We start from the raw sequence: 24,915 nt of genomic DNA, 5'->3' as shown, positions 1-24,915 counted from the left end.
TCACTGCTTTCCTTGGCTCAAAAGTGATCTCTAGGCTTTTGATCTTGATAGCCCACTTGATCATTCGGCCTGACGACTCCATGGTTATCAATGGCCGCTTGATTGGCTGGTCAGTGTAGACCACGACCGAATGTGCCAGAAAGTAAGGTTTCAATTTTTTAACTGTCGTGAAGAGGGCAAGACCAAATTTCTCAACCATAGGGTACCGTAACTCAGTGTTCTTCAGGACGTGACTGATGAAATAGACCGGAATCTGACAGACGTCTCTTTCAGCAAGGAGAACGACACTGACAGCATGATCAGAGACTGGCAAGTACATGTATAACACTTCCTTGGGCAAAGGGCTGACTAGCCTTGGCAAGGAGTGCAGGTGTTCTTTCAACTTTTGGAAGGCTGCCTCTACATCCGACCCCCACTCAAACATGGTCTTCTTCTTGATAGCTTGAAAGAAGTAGAGACACTTGTCGCCTGACCGACTGAGAAACCTCCCCAATTCCGCCAGACAACCTGTTAATTTTTGGACTTCTCTTACAGTGCGGGGCGACTGCATGTCTATGACTGCCTGTATTTTCTCAAGGTTAGCCTCTATCCCCCTTTGATTGATCAGAAATCCGAGGAACTCCCCAGACTCAACACCAAAAACACACTTCTTGGGATTGATCATGACCTGGTGCCGCCTGAGTGTGGTGAATATTTCTCGGAGGTCAGCTAGGTGGTCCATCTGGAGTTTAGATTTGACTATCATATCGTCTATGTACGCCTCCACATTTCTTCCAATCTGATTGAAGAAGACCGTATTAATCATTCTCTAGAAGGTGGCAAGTGCATTCTTCAATCCAAACGGCATGACTGTATAGCAGAACAACCCCTGATCTGTGACGAAGGCCGTCTTCTCTTGATCTTTTTTCCACATGGGTATTTGACGGAAGACAGAATACGCGTCCATGAAACTCATCAAGGCATGGGCGGCTGTAGAGTCGACCAGACTGTCGATCTTTGGGAGTGGGTAACTATCTTTGGGACATGCCTTGTTCAAGTATGTGCAGTCCACACATATGCGCCAGGTTCCATTCGACTTCTTTCCAAGTACAACATTTGCAACCCAGTCTGGTAAATAACACTGCCGAATGAATCCCGCGTCCAACAGTTTCTTAACCTCGGCGGCTGCCGCCTGGCTTTGTTCTTCACCGTGGTTCCTTTTCTTTTGCCTGACCAACTTCTTTTTGGGATCCACGGCAAGTTTATGTACAGCTAGATCCGGACTGATTCCTAGCATCTCATTAACTTCAAATGCAAATACATCCTTGAATTCTTTTAACTGTTGGTGCAGGTCACCACCAAGTTTAGCAAGAGCAATCGTCCCGACCTTAACAGTTCGCTCAGGGCGAGAGTCGTCCAGGACGATGTCCACATGCTCACCAGCCGGCTGAGGGCGAAATTCATCTGATCGCTCCTCGGCTAATGATTGCTATTGTTTTTCTTTTCTTTCAGCCTCCAATTGGTTGGCCTTTCTTTTCTTGCCGGCTGCTATTGGGGCAGGCGCGACTTCCTTAAGTTGCTTAAGGTCAGTAGTTTCTCCACTGGGGCCGGATGCCGCCATAGTGGGCTTGATATAAGAGAGGTAACACTCCTTTGACATCTTCTGGTCTCCCCTAAGAGGGCCGACTGTTCCATCATCCCTCTCGAACTTGAGAAGCATGAGAGATGGAATGATGACAACTTTCGATTCATTAAGGGTGGGTCGCCCTAAGATCATGTTATAGGCCGACAGTTCTTCAACAACCAAGAACCGGACCACCATGTGACGACCCTCCCCATTCTCGCCCAGGAGGATAGGAAGATCCACCCGTCCAACTAGATGCATGACCCCTCTTCCTAATCCTACTAAGGGATGGGAGACCGGGTGCATGCTCTCGGGCTTGTACTTGAGCTTTGTCAAGCACTTGTGACTGATGAGATCAGATGAGCTCCCAGTGTCAATGAGGATCCGGCCAACTCTTTGGTTGGCCACCTTGCATTCAATGACTATGGGGTCGTCAAGCGGCCCCCTGATTCCTCCCAAGTCTTCCTCAGTAATGACAACTTCAGGAAATGAACTCTTGAGGGCCCGTCCCTGGTCGAAGCCGCTTGATGTTGTCTTTGTTGCCCCGGATAGTGGGGCCACCTCCTGCGAAGCCGCCTGCTATAGTATAGATCGGCGCCTCACCAGTGTCCGAACTATCAGCAGAATGAGGCCTCTTCTTGGCCGCCTGTCCCGGGTTGGGTTGGTGAGTACCCTTGGATTTCAGGACATAGGACTTGAGTACCCCCCCTGTCCGCCAAACATCCAACAAGCGCTTGAGGCTGAAGCACTCGTTGGTGTCATGGCCAATGTCCTCATGGTAATGGCAATACTTATTTTTGTTTCGATTCTTGATGGAATTTTTCATGGCTGCCGGCTTCTCAATAGAGACCAGGTCCTTGATCTCCATGAGGATGGAGTAGCTATCTTTGTTGAATTCGTACTTAGGGGAGTACATTTTGATTTCCTTCTTTTTCTTGTAGGACGTCTGCTCAGAAGAGTCAGCCACCCAGACTTCCTTTCTCTTTTTCTCTTCTTTATTTGCCGACTGCTGCGGTCGGCTATCTCTTTTGTCGGACTTCTTGTGGTTCGATTATCTTCCAACATTGCAGAGGTCGGTCGCCTGTATATAGGCGTCCGCCTCCATCATTGCTTCTTGGAGGGTTATCACCTTCTTTCTGATGAGGTCGAACTTGAAGCTCGACCCGTCCTTCAGACCCTTAAAGAAGTCTATGTACGCTACTTCATCAGGCAGTCCCTGTATCTGAATGCTCATCAGATTGAACCGCGTGATGTATGAGCGTAGTCCTTCCTTATCTCCTTGCTGTATGGCCCCCAAGTCAAGGGTGGTCTTTTTCGCAGGGATGTTCATAGAGAAGTTTGACGCGCAAGCGTCTTGAAATTATTGATACACCCAGCTGGCAGGTTGCCGAACCATTGTTGGGCAAGGCCCTTCAAGGTGGCCGGGAAACATTTACACCATGTGGCATCATCCAACCCTTGAAGGTACATAAGGTTGGTGTATGCCATCAGGTGGTCTTCTTGGTAGTGCCATCATAGGTCCCTACCAACACATTTTTCACCTTGGCCGGCTGAGCGGCCTCTGTTATCTTTTTGGAGAAAGCGGAAGGCTGTTCCCCAAGCTTGAGCAGCCGAAGCTGCTAGTCTAAGGGCTGGACATTCCTTGCCGCCTGTCCTCCAACAGGAGCAGGCTGCATGTAATGCTGGGGTGACACATACGGGGCCGCATGGTACTTCCGGGAACCAGAGCAGGAGGCTGTGCCGCCAGTCCAGTCCTCGTAGTGTGACTTAGAACATCTCATTGAGGTATTCTGGGGACTGTCTTGGAAGTCGAATGTGGAGGCCGACTCGGACAGTTGCTCATTTCTCTTCTGCTGGAGTAACAACCGAGCATCAGAGTATGTCTTTTTTTATCCATCCGGCTGAATATGTCGGATGGGCTTCCTTTTCCCTAGCGAGGGGAAACGATACTTAGTTAAATCGATCACTAGCGCTTGCCTCTCCCTAGGTCTAGGATAAGGGGTCGCCTCTCGATCCTTAACAGGCTTTGTCCTCCCAGATTGGGAGGGTCTTCCGGCCGGCTGTTCCTTTGCGGGAACAGGCGCCCTTCTGTTGATCAGGTCTTGGATCTCCCCTTTGAAACTTGTCATGAGGGTCATGAGCTCGTTTCTAGTGATGGGGGCAGATCCCTCGGCCGCCTGAGGAATATCAGGCGGCGGGTCGGCTGGTTGACTGGGACCAGCCTGGTTGTCATTCCGTTCCCTCCTTTCGGTGGGACGGATACGTCGTCCTCTTAAGGTCCCGTCAGGGGCCGTGTGAGTTTCGACTTCATACTCATTGTCGGTATCCTAATCTGAGTAGACCAGGGGGTCGTCCATAGGACGCTTCTCACTGGGAAGTGGTACAGATTGTGATGCCATATCGAAAGTACTCTCCCCACAGACGGCGCCAAAATGTTTCGGGGTTTTCTATGTGTCATGCGAGAGAGTTACAATTCCGGGGCTGGATCCGTGCGCCTGTACCTACAAAACAACGGAGACTCCGGTTGGGTGGAGTTCCGCCTCCAACGATCAAGCTAGAACGTGTATGAGGAGTAAAAGTGCGGAAAGAAGAGGGATTTGGCTCCTCTGAAGAGAGGAGTGATCAATTTGGCTACGGTGGGTAGCCTCAAAATCTGAGCGTAGGCTCTCGAAGAGTGTAATTAACGCCAATTAACGCTTAGCAATTAGTGTGCACGTGGGTTTGGCTGTTTCTGAATGAATGTGAATGAATGTTTCCTTGAGGTAAACATTCTGCTTTTATAGCCTCGAAGTAAGTGCCCAATACTAGGTTTTCTGGCAAAACCTAGGACTGATTGGGCTTGCCTAGGGATTCGGGCCTTTGTTGGCCGTTTTCCAGGTTGGCAGATTATGGGCCACATGGCGTAGCTTGATTAGTCCATGTTGGACCTCTCCTGGTGTGACACGTGGCTGACACTAATTGATCCACGTGGCAGGTCCTAATTGGTCCACGTGCCGGGGAAAATCCCCTAATCACCAATGTTAAAGAAAGTTACCACTAAAAATTAAACTAGGATAAACATTGAATGAAAAAAAAGCTGCGGGAAAACAAAACTAAAGTCTAAATAATTAATCTAACTCCCCCCCTAATGTACTGCTACTCCTTTTTTATATAGGAAAAGAAAAACAAAACCCAACCTAACTAAAACTCTAATCCACTACCCAAAAGCTGCGTGAATTTAGGCCCAATTAGAGTACACTCGCCTGACCGTGCAACGCCTAATTTCTTTCCTTGATTGGTCCGTAATAATAATTTGTAATCACGTATCGAGCCCTTAATCACCGAAGTAAATTTCTTTAACTCGATCTTGGGCTTTAAGTATACGGTCATAAAATACGATCCAAACTCTAATATTTTCGTAGTGGCTCAATAAGCTCGGGAATTATTATAAATATGCAAATTCCTGCACAATAATACCAACTCTACAAAAAGACTAGAAAACGTATATTAGTAATAAAAATAGCTCTGTAGAGCTCAAATAAGCACAAATATGACCGTGGGACGGGGAATAAAAAATATATATAAAATAGACTCATCAGTAACATGACATACAAATGCAGAAAATAAAAATTACAGTAGAATGCTAAAACCAGGTTGAAAATAATCATTAAATTTGCAACAAATACTCAACTTAAGCTGAGAATTTCTTGTTTTTCTTCGAAATCATCTTATAGTTGATCATGAGAACTCAAGAGTAACCCAAATTAAGGGAAACCCATTTACAATTTACCAATTAACAACTAAAAAAGTGAGCAAAATTTGCAGGCTGACATCACCATTCACCACTACTTTTCTCCACATATGTAGCCACATTCACCATCACCATCACCATCACCATTTACCTATATACAGCCAGAAGAACCAATGCATTGTACTCATAATTACTACTCCTATATACCCAAAATTCAGTGACATGCATGAAACAAAACTAGTACCATTTCGCGGATTTACAACAAAACCACAAAACACATCGTTTATATGCTTTAATTGAAGAAGATAACAATTGGAAAATTACCTTTATGGTGCTATTTCTAGGTGAATAGTTTTTTTTCGGTCTTCAAACCCTAGATCTGGTTCTTCAACCACAATTTAGTACATCCATGGAGTAAATCGAATTAACGGGGGACGATTTAGGGGAGTGTTATTAATTTTTTCGGTCTTCAAACTCAAGATCTGATTCTTCAACCAAAAAACTTCAATGGCTAAATTTGAGGAACCGGGAAGAGAGAGAAGGGTGCTGCGGGAAGAGAGAGAGAGAGAGAGGGGTGTGGCTGAAATATTTTGGTTTGCAAAAACTAGATCTGCTTCTTTAACCATAAAGCTTCAATGGTGATTCTATTTATCAATGGGGTTTTTGTTTTTCAGGTTTTCAAAAAAAAAAAAAAAAAAAAAACAGTGATAAATACGAAGAAGATGATTTGGGATGTTTGTTTTGCATTTCATAAATGTTATTTTGATGATATAAAGTAGTAATTAATTGATGTTGATTGATTTTAGTTATGTTTTTATTGTTTTGAAAAATTTTAGTTATGATTTTGAATAAGGGTAAATTAGTAATTGTATAAGGTAAAAGTTGCCAAAAAAGAAAATGATGCAATAAATATGAAACATCCCAAAATGGCAAGTGATGCGATAAATAAAAGACGAAGGAAGTATTAGTTTTTTAAAAAACTTTAATCTTCTAACAGTGCGATTAAAGCATTTGTTAAAAAAGATTAGATATGTTTAAACTCTTAAAGGGTATTTTTAACTTAATTATTGACATATCAATCTGAAGTTTGATGAGCATGTGAGAATTACTTAGCCAGGTTTATCTAATAATGCCTATTTGTTAAACTCTTGAAGAGTAATTTTTGACTATATAATTAACATCTCAGCATGTGAGAGTTAATTAGTGATATTTATTTGTATTCGCAAGAGAACTATCGTGTCAATTATGAAATATCCAAGTATGGAATTTGATGTGTTATATATTACTAATTTATACTGTATAAGATTGGACAACGACATTTGATGATATATATCATGTGTTGTCATCAAATTATTATTAATAGTTGTTTGGTCAAATATTGATAATCATTAATTTCTATTATACATGACCTCCCGAACAAGGCATAAGTTTATGTTTAAGGTAAGTTTAAATAGAGATTTTTTGTGAGAGGAACCTATTTTGCACCAATTTGGCTTTTAAGGGTTATAGATTATGGGGTTTTTTTTTTAATAGGGTTTTCCTAATAAGGTTTTAAGAAGTCACAATATCTTTGATAATGGACATCCAAGGGGAGCGTTATGAAATATTGGTGAATGCCCATTATCCACCTATGCTCTTTGGAATATTCTAAGTCTAGGAGCTCCTATTATATGGAATGATACACACCTATTCTCTCATCTATTGTTATCTCTTTTTTATAACAAGGTATGGAGTAACTTTATATCTTTCACTTTGGTGAATTAGAAAAAAAAATATTGTCTTTGATAAACTAGGGCACCCTGGCCTCATATTAGGAGAAAATACAAGTTTATCACCTTGATGAATAAATTTTTTTTATCAAATGGAAAAACTGTAAATAAATAAACAATTTTTTATTAAATATGAATTTGTTGATATAATTACGAAAATGTCATGGTGACTGAACTTTTTGTTGATTTATTTACGAGTTTGACACTTGGTAAAAAAATTGGGGCACCCTCAAATATTAGTGAGGCTTTTTCTGTAAATTTATAATATATTCCTTACATCATTACATGCTACCATTTACAACCAAACAACACATAGTCTGATTTTTTTTTTTTTTTTTTTTTTTGTGTTCCACTCGATTCACCTTTTGAGCTAATCCGGACTCGAGGATTAGTTCTGGGTGATTTTTATGAATTATCATTTGCATATATATATCCTACTCTTTATAGTTTATATCGATCTTTATTCCCTAAACTCTTAATCCCACATGCCTAACGCCCTGTTAGCGCAACTTTGACCATTTATCGTACAACATATATGTAAATAAGGAGTCTTGATTTTTGCGTTACATCATTACAAAAATAAGCCCATCTCCTTTTAGGACAAGTAGCATTAACAACTTTGTATTCACGACGTTCACGGAAACAATTCACTTCCATAGATGATCAGAAAAGCCACATCAAGCTCAATTAAATCTGAAATGCAATTGAATTTCAAAATAGAGTTTCTTCACCTTCTCGCAAACGTCAACAATGGATGAAGATTTTCAATAACAAATGATTTTTCAACGGCACAAAGAAAACCCTAAGAAAAAAAAATGAAAATAAAGGAAATGATTAACCCCAATAGAGTAGGAGTTTGTCATGGCTTGGGAAGATATTTAACAATGAAGGAAGATAAAACTTCTCGCAAACGTCAACAACGGAGGTAGATAAAGATTCAACAATAGAGGAAGATAATAACGACAATACGATGAATGTCATCGCCATCTGCTACCAAGAGCTCTACGAACACGAATTAGTTAAATACTCCTTACTGTCCACATGAAAATACTTTTATACCCCTTGCTAAACATGAAATTTATAAACTTGAATTATTTTGCTATTGGATTTATCTTAGTGTATACTACATGTATTATTCTTTAACTTTTATTGATACATAATATAAATATTGGAAGTTAAAGCCTTAAAGGTATAATGATAAAAGTCAAAGCGTGTCATATATTCATAAATCTATAGATTAAAAATATACGAATTGAAGTACTCCCTTCGTTTCAAAATAATATTTCACTTAGACTTTTGCACTATTCATGTACCTCCGTTAATAATCATACATAAGAAGATAAATATGTTTGGCAAAATTGTCGAAAAATAATTATCGAACTATACCGTACTTTAATTTTTTTTATCAACTAATACCATGAATTAATTTTGCTTTTAAAAATGGTGCCTTAATGACAAATTCTGGCCAAAAACTTATTTTTAGTTAAGGTACTAATTCACAAATTGACTAGGGTCCTTGGGAGGGTTTTATGTTTCCTTCTAAGGTTCCTTGAGAGGGTTTTCCTTCACCCTTCCCCTTTTCTTTCTCTCTCTCTTTCATCTCTTTTCTTGTAGGTTTTAGTTGTGAATCTTTGTAGGGAGTTTCACTAGTGTGCTTACCTGCGGTAAGCCCCAAAAACATTTAACTGCTTTTAATAATTAGATTTCATCCTTGTGGTGGTGATTTTTCTATACCGTGTTTAATTTCTTGTCTGACGAGGATTTTATAATCACGGTAAGTATCTAGAAGGCTACATGAGTATTTTCACCCAAATGATTAAGAATATTGTATATTTTTAAGGAATTTTTAAATTCTTAGGAATTTTAATTACTCGTAATTATAAGGTGTTATGTACTTGTGATGAGGGGTTTTTATTTTTTTTTGGTACATTTTTAAATTTTTTTGGAATAGATCGAGTTAGTTATTAATGAAATCTTGTAACACCCCAATAATTCTCTCTTTAAACTTGTAGGTACATTTAATAAAATACAAGAGAATTACTGACGTGTTATCGCCACGTGTTCAAATGTTAAGGCTAGTTCAGAATTTAGCAGTAGAAAACAAACTTAGTTATAAATAAGTTTCAAAATCAATAATCAAAACCAAATTTAGTCTTACAAGTTGGAACCATTAAGGCCCTTATTCAAAACCCAATAAAAGTAGTAAATAAATTAAACCAGAGTTAAATAAATCCAAACTTATGAAATGAAATATACTGTGGAAATATCCAACACTCCACTCAAAATTCCACCACATTGATGCAAGTTCTGATTATGTATAAACTTGTGATTAATCTGCTCCTCAATAATACAAGTGTAAAAATTGGATCATTACAGGGTTATTGAAAAGGCGAAGGTCATGACCAAGAAAAAGACACACAAAAGCACGCAATCAGCAATGCTGAGTACATACAAGCTATGAATTATAACAAAGAATCCCTAACATGTTACTAAAAATCAATCAGCACGCACAATTTAATTATTGACTCAAACACACACCTCAACTGTTAACATTACTAAGACTTCACTTAACACAAATAATCATTCATTTCATTCTATTTATTGATTGGATTAAGCAATAGACAAGGTTGTCTCCACATGCTCCACTCCGGAACATCAATAAAAGAAAAACCCCATGCCTCCTTTCGGAAACATGCTTTACACCACTGATAGCCACCATATCATTTTGTAATGTTATTTTCCGGAACATCAATAAAAGAAAAACCCCATGCCTCCTTTCGGAAACATGCTTTACACCACCGATAGCCACCATATCATTTTGTAATTATTGATGATTCTGAAAGGAGGCATGGGGTTTTCTTTACACCACCGAAACCCCAAACCCACAACGAACCGACAACCCAACACCACCGATAGCCACCACCCACAACCCACAATTGAAACCAACCCAACCAAACCCCACCCACACCAAACCGAAATCACCACCACCAAAATTTAACCAAAAATAATGAAATTTACCATAAAAAGCACGATAATTACCAGAAATCATATCATATAAATGGATTTATTAAAAATTCAAAAAAAAGAAAGAAAATTAAAAACAAGAAAGCATACCTTTTAAACCGAAAATTGCCTTGAATTTCACCTCGGATTTGGTTTAAAACGGTCAAATTCGACCATGAAAGCTCTAGATCTAGAGTTTTCATGGTCGAATTTAATCATTAAAACCTTCGTTTTGGCCAATTTTCGCGAATTTTGTGAGGAAAACCTTCGTTTTGACCATGAAAATCGAAAGAAAGAGAAAAAAAGAGGAGAAAGAGAGAGGCGTGATAAAGAACAGAGGAAAGAGAAAGAAGGGAGGAGAGGAGAAAAGGAAAGCAACATGATTTTACTGAAAAGGAGGAAAGAGATAGCAGAGAGGAGAGGAGAGAGAAAGAGGAGGATGGGGCTGAAAAAGAAAGAGAAGAAGATAGGGTGTGGGTGGGTAATGGGTATTCGGGTTTTTGAATTTTTGATTTTTTTTTTTTTTAAACGGGTATCCAGGTACCCGATAATTGCAAAGCTTGTCCCATGTCCCGGCCACGAAAGTGCTATTTTACCGGGATGGGTACCCGACCCGAAAAAACAGAAAATTTTGAAAATTTTCCGTCGGGTTTTTTGTGGGTCGTCAGGAAATCGGGACGGGACAACCGGGTCGGGATTTTTTCTAACACTCCTAGGTATGACCAACCACACACAAGACGGACTGTTTCACAAAAAATCATTTGGGAGGGAGAAATCACACATTCACACTAGATAATAATCTTTGTTGTCATCTCCCAAACACTGTAAGAACAAGCTCAGTCTACGAAGCTCAAAACCACGACTTTCACGGCGGATTTAGCTCTTCAATAATCAATATCACCTTCCATTAATCCACCTTCAATGGATAAGCTCCCTTCGAAGAAAACCCATCTCACAGTTCAAGAGTGTGGCTGGAAACCTTTCCTTCCCTCCATGTATACTTAAAAATTATTACTTTCATAGTTGTAGAGTGTACTTGTCTTTCAAATTCATAGTAAACGGAATATAATCACACTCAGTCACAATTGATTGCTTGGTTCCGATGGCAAATGTATACTTGAGCATGGAGCTTATGCACATCTACTCACAATTATATCAGAAGGTTATCATGTATTCATATTGTACACTTTCAGCCAATTCTAGGTAACCAAATCTTATTTCTCAAATGATTTTTTTTAAGGTGTGGTGGACCAGCTGCTGAAAGTGTATTTTCCAACTTCTCTCTATTGTTAACTGAGGAACCTGTCGAGGAGCCGGAGGTCATAAACATGGGATTTATGTTTGGTGAAGATAAGTTGAAGAGTTCTGCTGGAACTGTTAATGAGGAAGAAGATGATGATGACGCATTAATTGATCTGGAGGATAGGCTTCATTTTCCCCCAGAGAGAAAAGAAATTGACATTTCCAAGCACATCAGAGACATGGTACATCTAGAGATCACCATTAATGCAGTATGTGATCCCAAATGCAAAGGCCTGTGTCTAAATTGTGGTACGAATTTGAATACCGGTGTCTGCAGTTGTAGCAAACAGGAGACAAATGGTGTGGGTTATGGGCCTCTTGGGGAATTAAGGAAGAAAATGCAGCAAACATGATTACTTCATTAGCTATAGAACTTATCTAAGGGAATACGACTTAAGTTATGAGTGTATGCTCTTTTTGTACCACCTGAAAACAGGGCCTTTTTGTTCCAAGAAATGAGAAATTGTCAAATTGGTTTTATCTGTGAATATATGCTCGTTTATCTGCCACAAAATGAATAATTTTGGTTTTTCTTTTTCAACTTGAAAATTTACAAACTTACAACAGTAATCTTACTGAGCTTTCCATAATTAGCTTGGGTATATGGTTTTGTGTTATTAACTGAAATCGTCAATTCCATAATGCCTGTAAGTGTGCGCTGAAACAAACGCTCTCCCTAAGGCCTGCAAGTGTGCACAGAAGCATACGCTCTTGAAACGAACAACTGATGATCGTCAATTCCTTATGCGCTGAAACATATTTTACCTGAAAAGAATGAGAATGTCTTAGAGGTAACAAAGTAGGTAGATTCTAAACATTTTGTCTAATAGTGAACATGATGCAGTATCCAATCATAGATGCCCTTCAACTGTTATGATAATGGCAATTAAACAGAAACCATAATAATTGGATAAAAGCTAAATACAAACTGCAAGCCCCTATATGTCTCCAAAATTCCAAATTCCAAATATCAAGAAGCACACCGCGATGTTTTGTAAGCTTACTGCAGTGTCCATATCATATGTTGTCAACATAGTTCTCCTTTGACGAGTTCATATGGTAGCTTCCTGTCCTAGATTAGAATAGGAAAAAACTGAATGATGCAGATTCACATCTAGCATTTGAAATGCAATGAAAAATGGGCCAACAATCCAAGTGACGAGCAACCTTCTTACCTGCATAAGCTCATGCATATGGTACTCAGCATGATCAAGAGCAAGGTTACTGCAGCTTCTACACATGCATAGGTTTTTAATCCCTACACATCTGTGCTATAACCTTCAATCGTTTCAATTTTCATGGTTGTTTTATATTTCCTTTAATGTTGGATGTTTTCATGTTTATTAGTGTCAACTTTGATTGTGAATAAGGTTTGTTCATGCTGTAAAATTAACCTTGATGGATGTTTATAACGGACGTCGTCTATTGGTAGTGCTAGTCAAAGAAAAACTTGAATTTAGGTGTTATGGAGAAACTTATTATAGCGTAATTTTCAATAATCTTTGATTGATACTAGGTAGTTGTTGGATAATTTACTAAATTCACAATGCGAATTTGTATTATCCTAAAATAAGTTGAAGGCTTCATGGAAAATGTTTTCTTTACCCTTGAACTTTGAGTGTTATTGTGATGAGTTGTATTTGGAATCAATATAGTATGTCCATAGCCGTTTCTAATATTTTAGTGGCCCGAGACAAAATGATAATACTTTTGTTGAATAAATCATTTGTTTTTATAATTATAAATATTTATGTAATTTGTTAATTAATAAATAATTTTACGTAATTTGTTAATTACTTCATCCGTTATTTTAATTGCATTATTTACACTTTTTTACTATTTACACTTCTCTTTTGAATTTCTTTTGTGATTTATTCGTTAGAATATCATATTTTTAAATAGTTATATGTAATAATTTATTGCATCGCCCCTTAATTTCGTGATTAATCAATTTATTACTTGGTTATGACACACACAAAATGTGCATAATTACACTTCTACACTGGAATCCTTTTTTGACTCGACTCATTCTATGAAAGAGTATTAAATTAACTTACTTGTCCCAATCTATAAATATGAGCGAGAAATCAATAATAATCATGTTTCATAAATAGTAAATGTAGTTTTTTCTTATAAAATAGAATTAAGGTTACATTAATTTTTTCTTGTTACTTATAATTATATAATTATATGATTCAGTTCACTTTTAATAAATGTATCATCTCATAATTAAATAATCACTTTTTATCATGCTTGTAAACAAGTCATTAAATAGAATTTATCAAACAATCCAAGAATCATAATTTTCTTATAATGATGTCACTTCAATTTTCAAAGTATATAAAATACCTAATAAGATACTATGCGAACATTAAAAATTCATACATGCATACATACCAAATAAAATTATGGTGAATAGCCACAACCACTAAAAATCATCTCACTTGATTCTCCTATATTGTAAAAATAATTATTGTCAAAATAAAATTGCATAATTAAAATATTTTAAGCCTAAAACAAGAAAAAACCTTCTCATGTGAGAAATAAAAACTTGTAGGAAAACTTCTGAAATGACTACTATCATCAGTAACACATACACATCTAAATCCCTTCCAATTCAAAGTGGAATTGATAACTTTGATATAAATTATTACTATAAAAAAATAACATCCATTAAGATATCTTTATTTAACTACAATTATAATAAATCATTTTATAATAAATTAGACATTTAATGCAAGAAAAATAATCCCCCCATTTTTTAAAGTGCGCATCACTTTAATCGGCAAATTTTTTTTAGGAGATTGACTTGAATTCTATAAATAATATGCACAAAAAAATTGATACATTGTAAAAATTTCATAGTATCAACTAATTATAATAAATATACGATCAAAATTATTAAAGGTAAAATAATGTTATGTATCAACAAAATGTATATTAACATATTTCAATTACTTTAGGATGATTTTTTTTTTTTTTACAAAAACTTTAGGATGGTAAATTTTGTAGGGTACCCCTCCGTTTCTTTTTATTGGTTATTATCAGATTTTAAATATTATTCATAATACTTCATCCGTTTCTTTTTATTGGTTATGTTTAGATTTTAAACATTATTCATAATACTTCCTCCGTCCCAAAATATATGAGACGTTGGACGTTTTTCACTATTCATGTATTAGTTTTGATCATAATTTTTTTTAATAATATAATAAAAACATATTTTATCATAAAATATGTTGTTAAATAGGTATATATATAAAGTTTTAAAATATAATTTTAAAATAATTTTTATAATATTTAATTATATACAAATAAATTCAAAGTAGTGCATTGACATGTGTGCAATGTTGACTGTGTCATGTATTCAGGGATAGAGGGAGTATTAGATAATCTTCAAATTTACTCACAAAAGTAAAAGAGTCTTGTGAGATCATGTTTGATTTGTCTCAACGAATGCTCTATTAATATTCAATCGTTATAATTTTAAAAAGTATGTAATGAATAATAATCAATAGGTGTATTAACAAACGTGTAAAAGTCAAAACGTATCCAATAAAAAGTGAAGAAGGGAGTATTATACTTTAAATATAGGGTAATTTTGTGAAAATTTAAGAAAATTTTACCAACAACTACCATTATAATGACTATTTTGAGAACAACTAACTACCATTTATTTATTTTTTTTTTGTAAAAAAAATCTATAAAAATCTACCACAAAAACCTTGAGTAACGCAACTACATTTAATTTCTTGGCAATAATGTCCAATTAAGGGAGCTAAAAAATCGGTCGTTTCAACGACAAGGGAAGGGAGGAGGGGCGGTTTCATCGACATGAGAAGGGAGGGACTATTTGGGGGATGGGGGAAGGGGGGTGGTTTCGATGGTGTAGGTGGGTCGCCCGAGTGTTATTAGGGGTAGGGAAGGGTCGATCGACTGTTATCGGTTGCTAGGGGAGGCGGGCGATCGCATTTCGGTCGGGCTGGGGGTTGGGGCTAAGGGGAGGAAGGATGGCAGCTTGCTGGGAAGGGTTTTTAATTTTTTTTTTCTTTTTTCTTACAAAAAAAAATTTGGACCAATTATGTTGCGACACATCACACATGGATTTTACAAAATAAAAATCATCCTTTCTTCAAGTTACTGGTAAATCGACCTAGTGGAAGAAAATCAACCTAAAAGTTCATATTAATAAATTAAAGTGAATTTTTCTAAAAATTAAAACTTAGATTTTGGAAGCACCCAATATAATAGATCCAAAAGCGAAGACAAGTTGAATTCAGGGTAAATTGGAGGATGAAATGGAGTCGTTTGACTCTTGGAATTGCCCTTTTTAATCTCTTTAGTTTTAATAAAAGTGTATTCCTTTAATGGAAGTGGTGTTACTTATGTTTGTTGGGAGATGTAGCAAAATTTCAATTTTAGATTTACATAAACCCGTAGTAGGTGGTGTTAAACCCATTTGTATGTGATATCGGTAAAAGTCATTACAGCATCATGACCTTGTATGAGAATATATACTCCCTCTGTCTCACAATATAATTTTTGTTTTCCTATTTTAGAGACCCAAAATGTTGTTCCTGTTTCTATTTTTGAATAGTATGTAAAGACCATTATACCCTTATTTTTTACTTTATTCATTGAACTTCCTAATTTACCCTTAACTTATCCACTTATATTGTACTTTTTTCACTTTCTCTCTCTAACTTTTGTCTATAATTGGACTTTTCACCTTTTTCCCCTTAAATTATCCACTTGCCTTGTACTTTTGTCTAATTCTTTTCCACTTCTCCTCCCATTTTTTAAATACCGTGAAAAAAACACAATAGAAACTATTATGGGACGGAGGGAGTATAAGATATGGTTTTGTCAGATCACAAAGAAATGTGATTGACATGTATGAAGCATAGATCTCAAGAGGATTTTATCCATTTGAATTATTGGGGTCCCTTAGGGTAAGACATACTGATTTTGGGTTGTCTCCGTCATTTCAGCAACATTCATAAACTTTTAATTGTATGTTAGAAAATACCTTGCACAACACGAAACATCATCATCAACTTCCCTCGTTCTATCAATTGTCTCATCGCATGGTTAAATGTATATTGGTAAGCCTTATATGCGTTGTATTCACTCGTTGTAATAACTAAAAGGTAAATATCGTTAATGACCTTAATTGATATTGTGTAAGGGCTTCTTATGCCAATAGTAACTTATGTTACTTACTGTCCTTTTGTTTGTTGTAAACTCAGTTTAATTAATGTAATTTCATTTGTTTTTTTTTTTAAAATGTTACAAACTTACAAAGAATTGATACAAGCTTTGGTGTATGGAAATATTTAAAAATATTTAAAACATATTTACATAAAATCTTTATAAAGCCCAGTTGTCTCATAATTAGACGATCATATAAAGACCCATCCAATTTACACGGATCTAACCCATATTATAACTATGGCGGGTCATGGATTTTAAAGGCCTCCATTCCTATTTCCTACCTCTCTGAGTTATTTCATTGAAGCGCACTCAACGTTCTCCATTGAAGCGTTCTCCGTTGAATCTAATTCTTGTATCCCCCATTGAAGCAGCTTCTAAGGTAAGTTGTTTGTTGTTGTTATCATCACATCAATTTCACAATCTAGGGTTTATATTTGATCTAATCTAATTTAATTATCAGTGCTTTAAGTTTAGGGTTCGCAAATTCTTAGATTATGAAACATCATATCCAAAAGAAAAGAAAATTATGAGCGTAATTTGATTATTGAATTAAGTATCCCTAAAATTATGTATTTTTCGAGATAATTCAATATGAAATCAAATCTCTTTTCCCTGGGCCTAGGGCGGCTGCCCCTCATGCCCTGCCTCAGGGACGGGCCTGAGTATGTCATGAATTTTACAAAAAATTTCTTTACTTTTGTAGATTTATGCTCGCCATTGATGTTGCGTGTTCGATTATTGCTTCACTTATCCAATTAGGAGTTGAATGATCAGATCAGATTAGTTCCAAATTATTTGTAGTTCAAGCATCTGCGAAGATAATTTTTGTATGAGGTGTCTCATTAAGTAGATTAGCCCTCCCAGAATTAGCACCTGCCTACACCATTAAGCCAAACGGATCCGTTGGCCATATACTGCCTGTATAGAGCATTTTTCACTCTATATGTGCTGTGATTTATTACAAAGATCGGGTGCAATGTCCCTTGTATACTCTATGTCCAGTGCAAATCCTGTTACTAGTGGTCTTGCAAAAATTGGATTTCAGTTAAATAAATCCACTTTTCTTCAGCGCCCTGAGTCTGGATTTATTCAATGTAGTTGTAAAATGTCAAGTGGTATTTATAATAGTACTTGCTTTGGAAAGCCTTACAAATTTGTTGTCCTAGCTACAAAGGCTACGAAAATTGATGATGGCGAGGTATCATCATTAGATGATGATGAAAATGCAATTGAGTTTGATTGGGGTGATGAGGAAGATGATGGATCTCCATGGGAAGGGGCCATTGTCTATAGGCGAAACCCTTCAACATCTCACATGGAATACTGCACTACTTTAGAAAGACTTGGTTTAGGCAAAATTTCATCGGAATTGTCAAGGTCTACTGCATCATCAATGGGATTACGAGTGACTAAAGCTGTAAAGGATTTTACAGATGGAACACCTGTACTTATTTCTGTTGATGTTACCCGAAAAAAGCATAAATTAAGGCTTGATGGCATCATAAGAACAGTTCTCTCCCTTGCTTGCAACAGGTACTTGATTCATCTATCTTTTTTTACAATTTATTTTGCAGCTCTAATCTAGCAAACTGTTGTGAGTACTGTCTCATGTTATTCCCACCTGTTAAAATCTGACTACAATAAACATGGCTAAATAGATAGTAAAAAAAGGTCCTTGCGTTGATCTGTAAGATTGAAAACTTGTACTGCAGCAGTAACTCGGTAAGTAGCTGCATTCTTAGATTTTGAGGTCCAGTACATGGCCTATCTCTTCCTGGGGTGAGGTTCATAGTGTGTATAAAAGCTGTATTCTGCATTGGAGTTTCAAGTGTTGCAACTGCTTACTAGGCATCATGAATGAGCTGAATTGTTTAAATGTCTGAGAGTAGGCTATATATCTTTCTGGTGACTGCGTGGGGGGTGGGGTGGGGTGGGACTTTCGATATGCAAGAGCCTGATAAAGTGGCAGCTTTATTTGTTTTCAAGAGGATAGGTTGGCTGTAGAGTGTACTTGTCTTTCAAATTCATAGTAAACGGAATATAATCACACTCAGTCACAATTGATTGCTTGGTTCTGATGGCAAATGTATACTTGAGCATGGAGCTTATGCACATCTACTCACAATTATATCAGAAGGTTATCATGTATTCATATTGTACACTTTCAGCCAATTCTAGGTAACCAAATCTTATTTCTCAAATGATTTTTTTTAAGGTGTGGTGGACCAGCTGCTGAAAGTGTATTTTCCAACTTCTCTCTATTGTTAACTGAGGAACCTGTCGAGGAGCCGGAGGTCATAAACATGGGATTTATGTTTGGTGAAGATAAGTTGAAGAGTTCTGCTGGAACTGTTAATGAGGAAGAAGATGATGATGACGCATTAATTGATCTGGAGGATAGGCTTCATTTTCCCCCAGAGAGAAAAGAAATTGACATTTCCAAGCACATCAGAGACATGGTACATCTAGAGATCACCATTAATGCAGTATGTGATCCCAAATGCAAAGGCCTGTGTCTAAATTGTGGTACGAATTTGAATACCGGTGTCTGCAGTTGTAGCAAACAGGAGACAAATGGTGTGGGTTATGGGCCTCTTGGGGAATTAAGGAAGAAAATGCAGCAAACATGATTACTTCATTAGCTATAGAACTTATCTGAGGGAATACGACTTAAGTTATGAGTGTATGCTCTTTTTGTACCACCTGAAAACAGGGCCTTTTTGTTCCAAGAAATGAGAAATTGTCAAATTGGTTTTATCTGTGAATATATGCTCGTTTATCTGCCACAAAATGAATAATTTTGGTTTTTCTTTTTCAACTTGAAAATTTACAAACTTACAACAGTAATCTTACTGAGCTTTCCATAATTAGCTTGGGTATATGGTTTTGTGTTATTAACTGAAATCGTCAATTCCATAATGCCTGTAAGTGTCCGCTGAAACATACGCTCTCCCTAAGGCCTGCAAGTGTGCACAGAAGCATACGCTCCTGAAACGAACAACTGATGATCGTCAATTCCTTAATGCCTGCAAGTGTGCGCTGAAACATATTCACCTGAAAAGAATGCGTATTTTATTACTACATTATTGATTTGTTTATTCTATTGAATTTTGTTTTCATGCTTAATTTGATCTGGGTTTTCTCTCTGATTCTGCTGTTTTTTTTTTTCTAATTTTTTTTGCATTTTTTTGGGGGAATATTCGAGTGTTTGTAAGACATTTTTTAGGGTTTAGATTGAATTTATATGTACTATAATGGTTGCTTTTTGTGTACAGGATCATGGATCTATGATGTTGTTTTGCATGCACATTTTCTACTTTTCACATTAATTATATCATTTCTTTTGTTTTTGCAGTCATGGGTACCTTTTTTTGTATTAATTACTTGTAGATTATTTTATTTTTATATTTGGGATTTTGGTTTGCTGCTTTTTTCCCTAATTCTGTCCAGTTTTCAACATGATTTGTACTCGTAATTAACAGACAAAGGCATTTTGATTACTACAATAAATCTGGGGACTTGTGCTTTTATTTGGTACAACTATATTGTAATTTGACAGGATTTCATCTAAGGAGTATAACTACATTTGGTGTATAGGGAGTCGCAAAGGATAGTGATGTACTGATGTTGATGAGATTTGATCTTAGGTTGCCACGATACTTTGACCAATTAAGCTAGTTGTCATCTGTAGAGTAGTTTTCGTTGATGTTATGGCTTTGATTTGATTAAAAGAGATGTTAGGTCCTTGTAGTTATAGCCGGGGAAATTTGGGCTAACAAGGTGAGAGGATAAAAAGGGTTTATCTTGAAGATTTTGAAATAAGATGTCATTGATTTGCTCCCTTTTCTTTGTAGACAAGGGATGCATGGTTGTGGTTTGATGCTCTTTTGGTTGAAGATTTATGGATTCAAATCACTGTATTGTCCTTGTTATTATCATTTTCGCATTCCTTAATCGCTTTGACTTGTGATTTGGGTTGTCCTCTTTGCTCTTTTGACAAGATCCATCAGTCATTTGTGAATTATCAGATGTTCCATTGGCATTAATAAATGGTAATAATATACAAGTAGGTCTTCGGTTTAACTAGCTCTGTAGTTTGTTATATGATGCTCGATGTATTTCATACTTGTAAAACTACAGTCAGCAGATCTGAAATTGTTGTAGAGTTAAGCTGATTTTATTTTTCTACTGTGGTATTAAGGCAAAGAAAAAATTGTTTTTTCTTTTTACTGGTTTGGGGTAAATTATGCTCCTTTCTGAACTAAATGTTCTGTTTGTGTTGAGCTGCCACATGGCTCAGCTGTTTGTTATCTTCTAAATTCCTACCATTTTGAATAACACATATTTATGGCCTATTTGCTGACACAGTCGTGGCTTATGAGGTAGTTCTGGCTGATGGACGGGTTGTCAGAGCCACCAAGGACAATGAGTTTTCCGAGCTTTTTTATGCTATTCCATGGTCTCAGGGTACTCTAGGATTGCTTGTTTCTGCTGAAATTAAGCTTATTCCAATAAAGGAGTACATGAGGCTGACATACAATCCTGTGAAAGGTAGTTTGAAATATCTTGCCCAGGGTTATATTGATTCTTTTGCACCAAAAGATGGAGATCAAGACAATCCCGAAAAGGTCACTGATTTTGTGGAAGGCATGATTTACAATCCTTCTGAAGGTGTGATGATGACAGGTAGATATGCTTCCAAAGAAGAGGCCAAGACAATCCTTCTGAAGGTGTGATGATGACAGGTAGATATGCTTCCAAAGAAGAGGCCAAGAAGAAGGGAAATGTGATCAATAGCTGTGGATGGTGGTTTAAACCCTGGTTCTATCAGCATGCTCAGACAGCCCTTGAACGAGGGGAGTTTTTGGAGTACATTCCTACCAGGGAATATTATCACCGACATACAAGATCTCTGTACTGGGAAGGAAAGCTTATCATTCCATTTGGTGATCAAGCGTGGTTTAGATTCCTTCTTGGATGGTTGATGCCACCAAAGGTTTCCCTTCTTAAAGCTACTCAAGGTGAAGCCATCAGAAACTATTACCATGAGAACCATGTGATTCAGGACATGCTTGTTCCTCTATACAAGGTTGGAGATGCTCTTCAATGGGTCCATCGTGAAATGGAGGTAAAGTCACTTTGCCCTTTTCCATTGCTATTATTTTTATTCCTTTGTTTATCCTGGGGATTTTCAACACTTCTTTATAATCATCTGCTAACTGGAAATTTAATGCTGCTTCTCTGTAGGTTTACCCTCTTTGGCTCTGCCCACATCGTCTGTTTAGGCTGCCCGTCAAAACCATGATATATCCTGAACCAGGCTTCGAGCAGCACAAGAGACAGGGTGACACTTCATATGCTCAGATGTTCACTGATGTTGGTGTCTACTATGCACCAGGACCTATTCTGCGTGGTGAGGTGTTCAATGGTGCCGAGGCTGTCCGTAAGTTGGAGAAGTGGTTGATTGAAAACCATGGATTCCAGCCACAATACGCTGTCTCTGAGCTAAATGAGAAGGACTTCTGGAGGATGTTTGATGCCTCACTTTATGAGAAGGCAAGGAGGAAATATGGAGCAATTGGAACCTTCATGAGTGTATACTACAAATCCAAGAAGGGACGTAAGAGCGAGAAGGAGGTGGCTGAGGCCGAGAAAGAGCAAGCTGAAGTTGAGACACCCGACGCTGAGGTTGAATAGTTGTATTATTTGGCACTAGCTGAAATTTATTCTGAGACACTTCGTAGTTGGATTTGTTGCTAAACTTTTCAGATGGGCAGAAACACTTGTTTTTCTCCCCCCTTGTTTAATTTTTGTAGCTTGCATGATTTGGCTGTATCGACTCTATTGTGCTGCTAACTGGCTAGATTTGTGTTTGAATCATACTTTCGAGTTTCGACTGTTGGAAAAGAGTATGCACAACCACAGATGTTTGATTGTTCCCTTTTTCTTGTTCGACTGTTGGAAAAGAGCATACACAGCCACAGATGGGGGCCTGGGGTGGGGTGGGGGGATAACTGAACCAATACCCTTAGCCTGTTACAATGGTGCATAAATCATGAGAGTAAAAGGAGAATGTAAGAGAATCCCTTATTCCCAAGCACGGAAAGCAGGCAAGCACTTATAGATGGTGGCGTTCTATTCCTACAATTATTGATGTACATTAAAAAAAAAAAAAATGAACACTTTCATTTGAAATTGAATCACTTTCCTCACATAAAATGCCAAAAAAAAGGGTGCAGTTTTATGTTTCTAAACATATATTTCATGCACTAGCCCAGTAGCACGGGGAGTAATATAAAATGAGTTCCTAACATTTGGCAAAAGTTTGGTTTTAGTCCCTAACGTTATAAAAGTTTGGTTTTGGTCCCTTTACCATCACTTTGGGTGGTTACTTTACTGAATGGACCAAATATTGGGGACCTTAGATGCCGATTGTACCAAACATTTGAGACCTTGATTATTTTTTTTTGGAATTTCTTGCTGAGTAGACCAAACATTAGGGACTTTGGGTGAATACTGGATCAAACTCTAGGGACTTTGCGTTTTTATTATTTTTTTATTATTTTTATTTAATTGCTACTAAAAATGTTAATTAACCATATATACCTTAATTAATCTAATACTATTATTTTATTACTCATTCCAATCTTGAATTTATTTAATTACCGACATTTTTTTTAGACTACAATTACCGACATTAATTTTAGGAAATTTTGAATTTTAACACCAGAATAACTCAAAAATGGATTTTAACATTACAAAAAAAAAGAGTTTATTTTAACACCAGAAAAAAATTTAAAATTTTGGATATTACCACCACTTAATTGATTCCGTCCAAGAATCCGTTAAGTGGGGTCTCGAATGACACGTGTCGTCATCTTAATGGTTGAAAAAAGAAAATTAAAAAAAAACCTAAAACTAACCCTAGCCACCCCCGCCCCACCACCGGCGCCTCCTTCGTATTTTCTCTTAGTTTATCTACTACCTCTGTTTCACAGTTTTTGCAACTTTGGAGTTGATACGGACTCCTAGGCAAAAAATAAGAAATGGAGACTAAGAAAAGAGAAGTGTAGGGTTTTGCAGTGACCCGACACTACGCGGAAGGAAACCCACCAAGACCCGCCCCTTAATTAAAGCAATTAAACAAGCATAATAAACTTAATCAAACAAGATTAAGAACAAGAATTATACCTTCGACGCGTGCTTCGCTCCCAAAGAGCTCTTACTTCAAAATCCCGAAAAGACGAGATCTCCGACGAATCGTACCCTCGACCCGACCCGAGCGTCCTAAGTCTTGAAGGTTAGTCAAGACCCGGACAAAATAACTATGAGTTTTACGAATCAAAGGTTTACTCTTTTCTTAGAGTTGCCTTTTAAATTCCACTCAACGTTGTTCATTCCCAATACCCAAGCTTGGTATTTATAGGGAAATGAACCCTTGTATTTCATTCCCCAACCAATGTGGGAGAATGTATATTTTGCTAATTAATTTATTTCTAAAATAAATTAATACATAAATCTAATCACAATGCAACAAGTGTCAAATGGAGAGATAAGGTTAGGCGAGGACCATGGAGGGGTGGGGGGGGACCATTGCCTTGCTCCCCAAGGCTTTCCCAAAGCCTTGGTCCCCACCCTCACAAAACCGCCTCACCTAAGAGGGGTGCTGGGCTGCTGCTAGCTAGCACGCCAGCTAGCATGGTGCTGGCCAGCCCAACTAGCTAGCATGTCCCTGCCCAGCAGCCTCGCATGCCTGGTGCTAGGCTGTGCTAGGCGCTGGTGCTGCTGGCTGCCCAGCACTGCCTATCACACGCACACGCATCTCTCTCGCATCCTATTGCTAGCACAGCCAGCATGCGTGCTGCTAGCGAGCCACGCATGCTGGCCCCTTCCTTCGCACCATCCACGTTGCGCACCATGCATCCCTCGCACACGCATCAGCCAGTGCCTAGCACTGCTATGCTTGGTGCGAGGCACGCACACACGCACCAGCATTCGCATGGCACCTAACACGCCAGCACTACTCGCCCATGCTCGCACAGCTACGTGCATCCAAACCAGCACGCACTAGCGCTGTGCTTGGTGCGTGGCCTGCGATGGTGCCCAGCACTCACGCAAGGCCAGCGCTGCCTGCCAGCTAGCTGTGCTTGGTGCGTGGCCTGCGATGGTGCCTAGCACTCATGTAAGGCCAGCGCTGCCTGCCAGCTTGCTGTGCTATGGTGCACACGCACACACGCATGTGCCTAGCACAACGATGGTGCTGTGCGTGGTGCTAGGGGGCTGCGATGGTGCTC

At 37.8% G+C, this 24,915-nt stretch overlaps 2 protein-coding genes across 3 annotated transcripts; both read left to right on the top strand.

The window, feature by feature from the left end:
• Positions 1–16,945: 16,945 nt before the first annotated feature.
• On the top strand, positions 16,946–19,388 carry LOC110691762 (large ribosomal RNA subunit accumulation protein YCED homolog 1, chloroplastic-like). Of its 2 annotated transcripts, XM_021868706.1 has the most exons (3): positions 16,946–17,000; positions 17,325–18,154; positions 18,837–19,388. In XM_021868706.1, exons 2-3 carry the CDS (start codon positions 17,565–17,567, stop codon positions 19,249–19,251), a joined length of 1,005 nt encoding a protein of 334 aa, XP_021724398.1. In that variant the 5' UTR covers positions 16,946–17,000; positions 17,325–17,564; the 3' UTR covers positions 19,252–19,388. The 2 variants fall into 2 exon arrangements, with proteins under 2 accessions (XP_021724398.1, XP_021724399.1); XM_021868707.1 differs by lacking the exon at positions 16,946–17,000 and having other exon boundaries at positions 17,123–18,154.
• A 1,576-nt stretch (positions 19,389–20,964) lies between these two features.
• On the top strand, positions 20,965–22,528 carry LOC110691763 (delta(24)-sterol reductase-like; the record flags this gene model as incomplete). The annotated part of the gene is made up of 3 exons (XM_021868708.1): positions 20,965–21,292; positions 21,352–21,749; positions 21,869–22,528. Coding segments are annotated over 3 exons (1,176 nt in total), but the record flags the coding sequence as incomplete, so codon positions are not given.
• Positions 22,529–24,915: the final 2,387 nt, after the last annotated feature.

Source organism: Chenopodium quinoa, unplaced genomic scaffold, assembly GCF_001683475.1.
Source record: "Chenopodium quinoa cultivar QQ74 unplaced genomic scaffold, ASM168347v1, whole genome shotgun sequence".
In the NCBI taxonomy this organism is placed as follows: Eukaryota; Viridiplantae; Streptophyta; class Magnoliopsida; order Caryophyllales; family Amaranthaceae; genus Chenopodium; species Chenopodium quinoa.
This window is presented reverse-complemented; position numbering and strand designations above follow the sequence as displayed.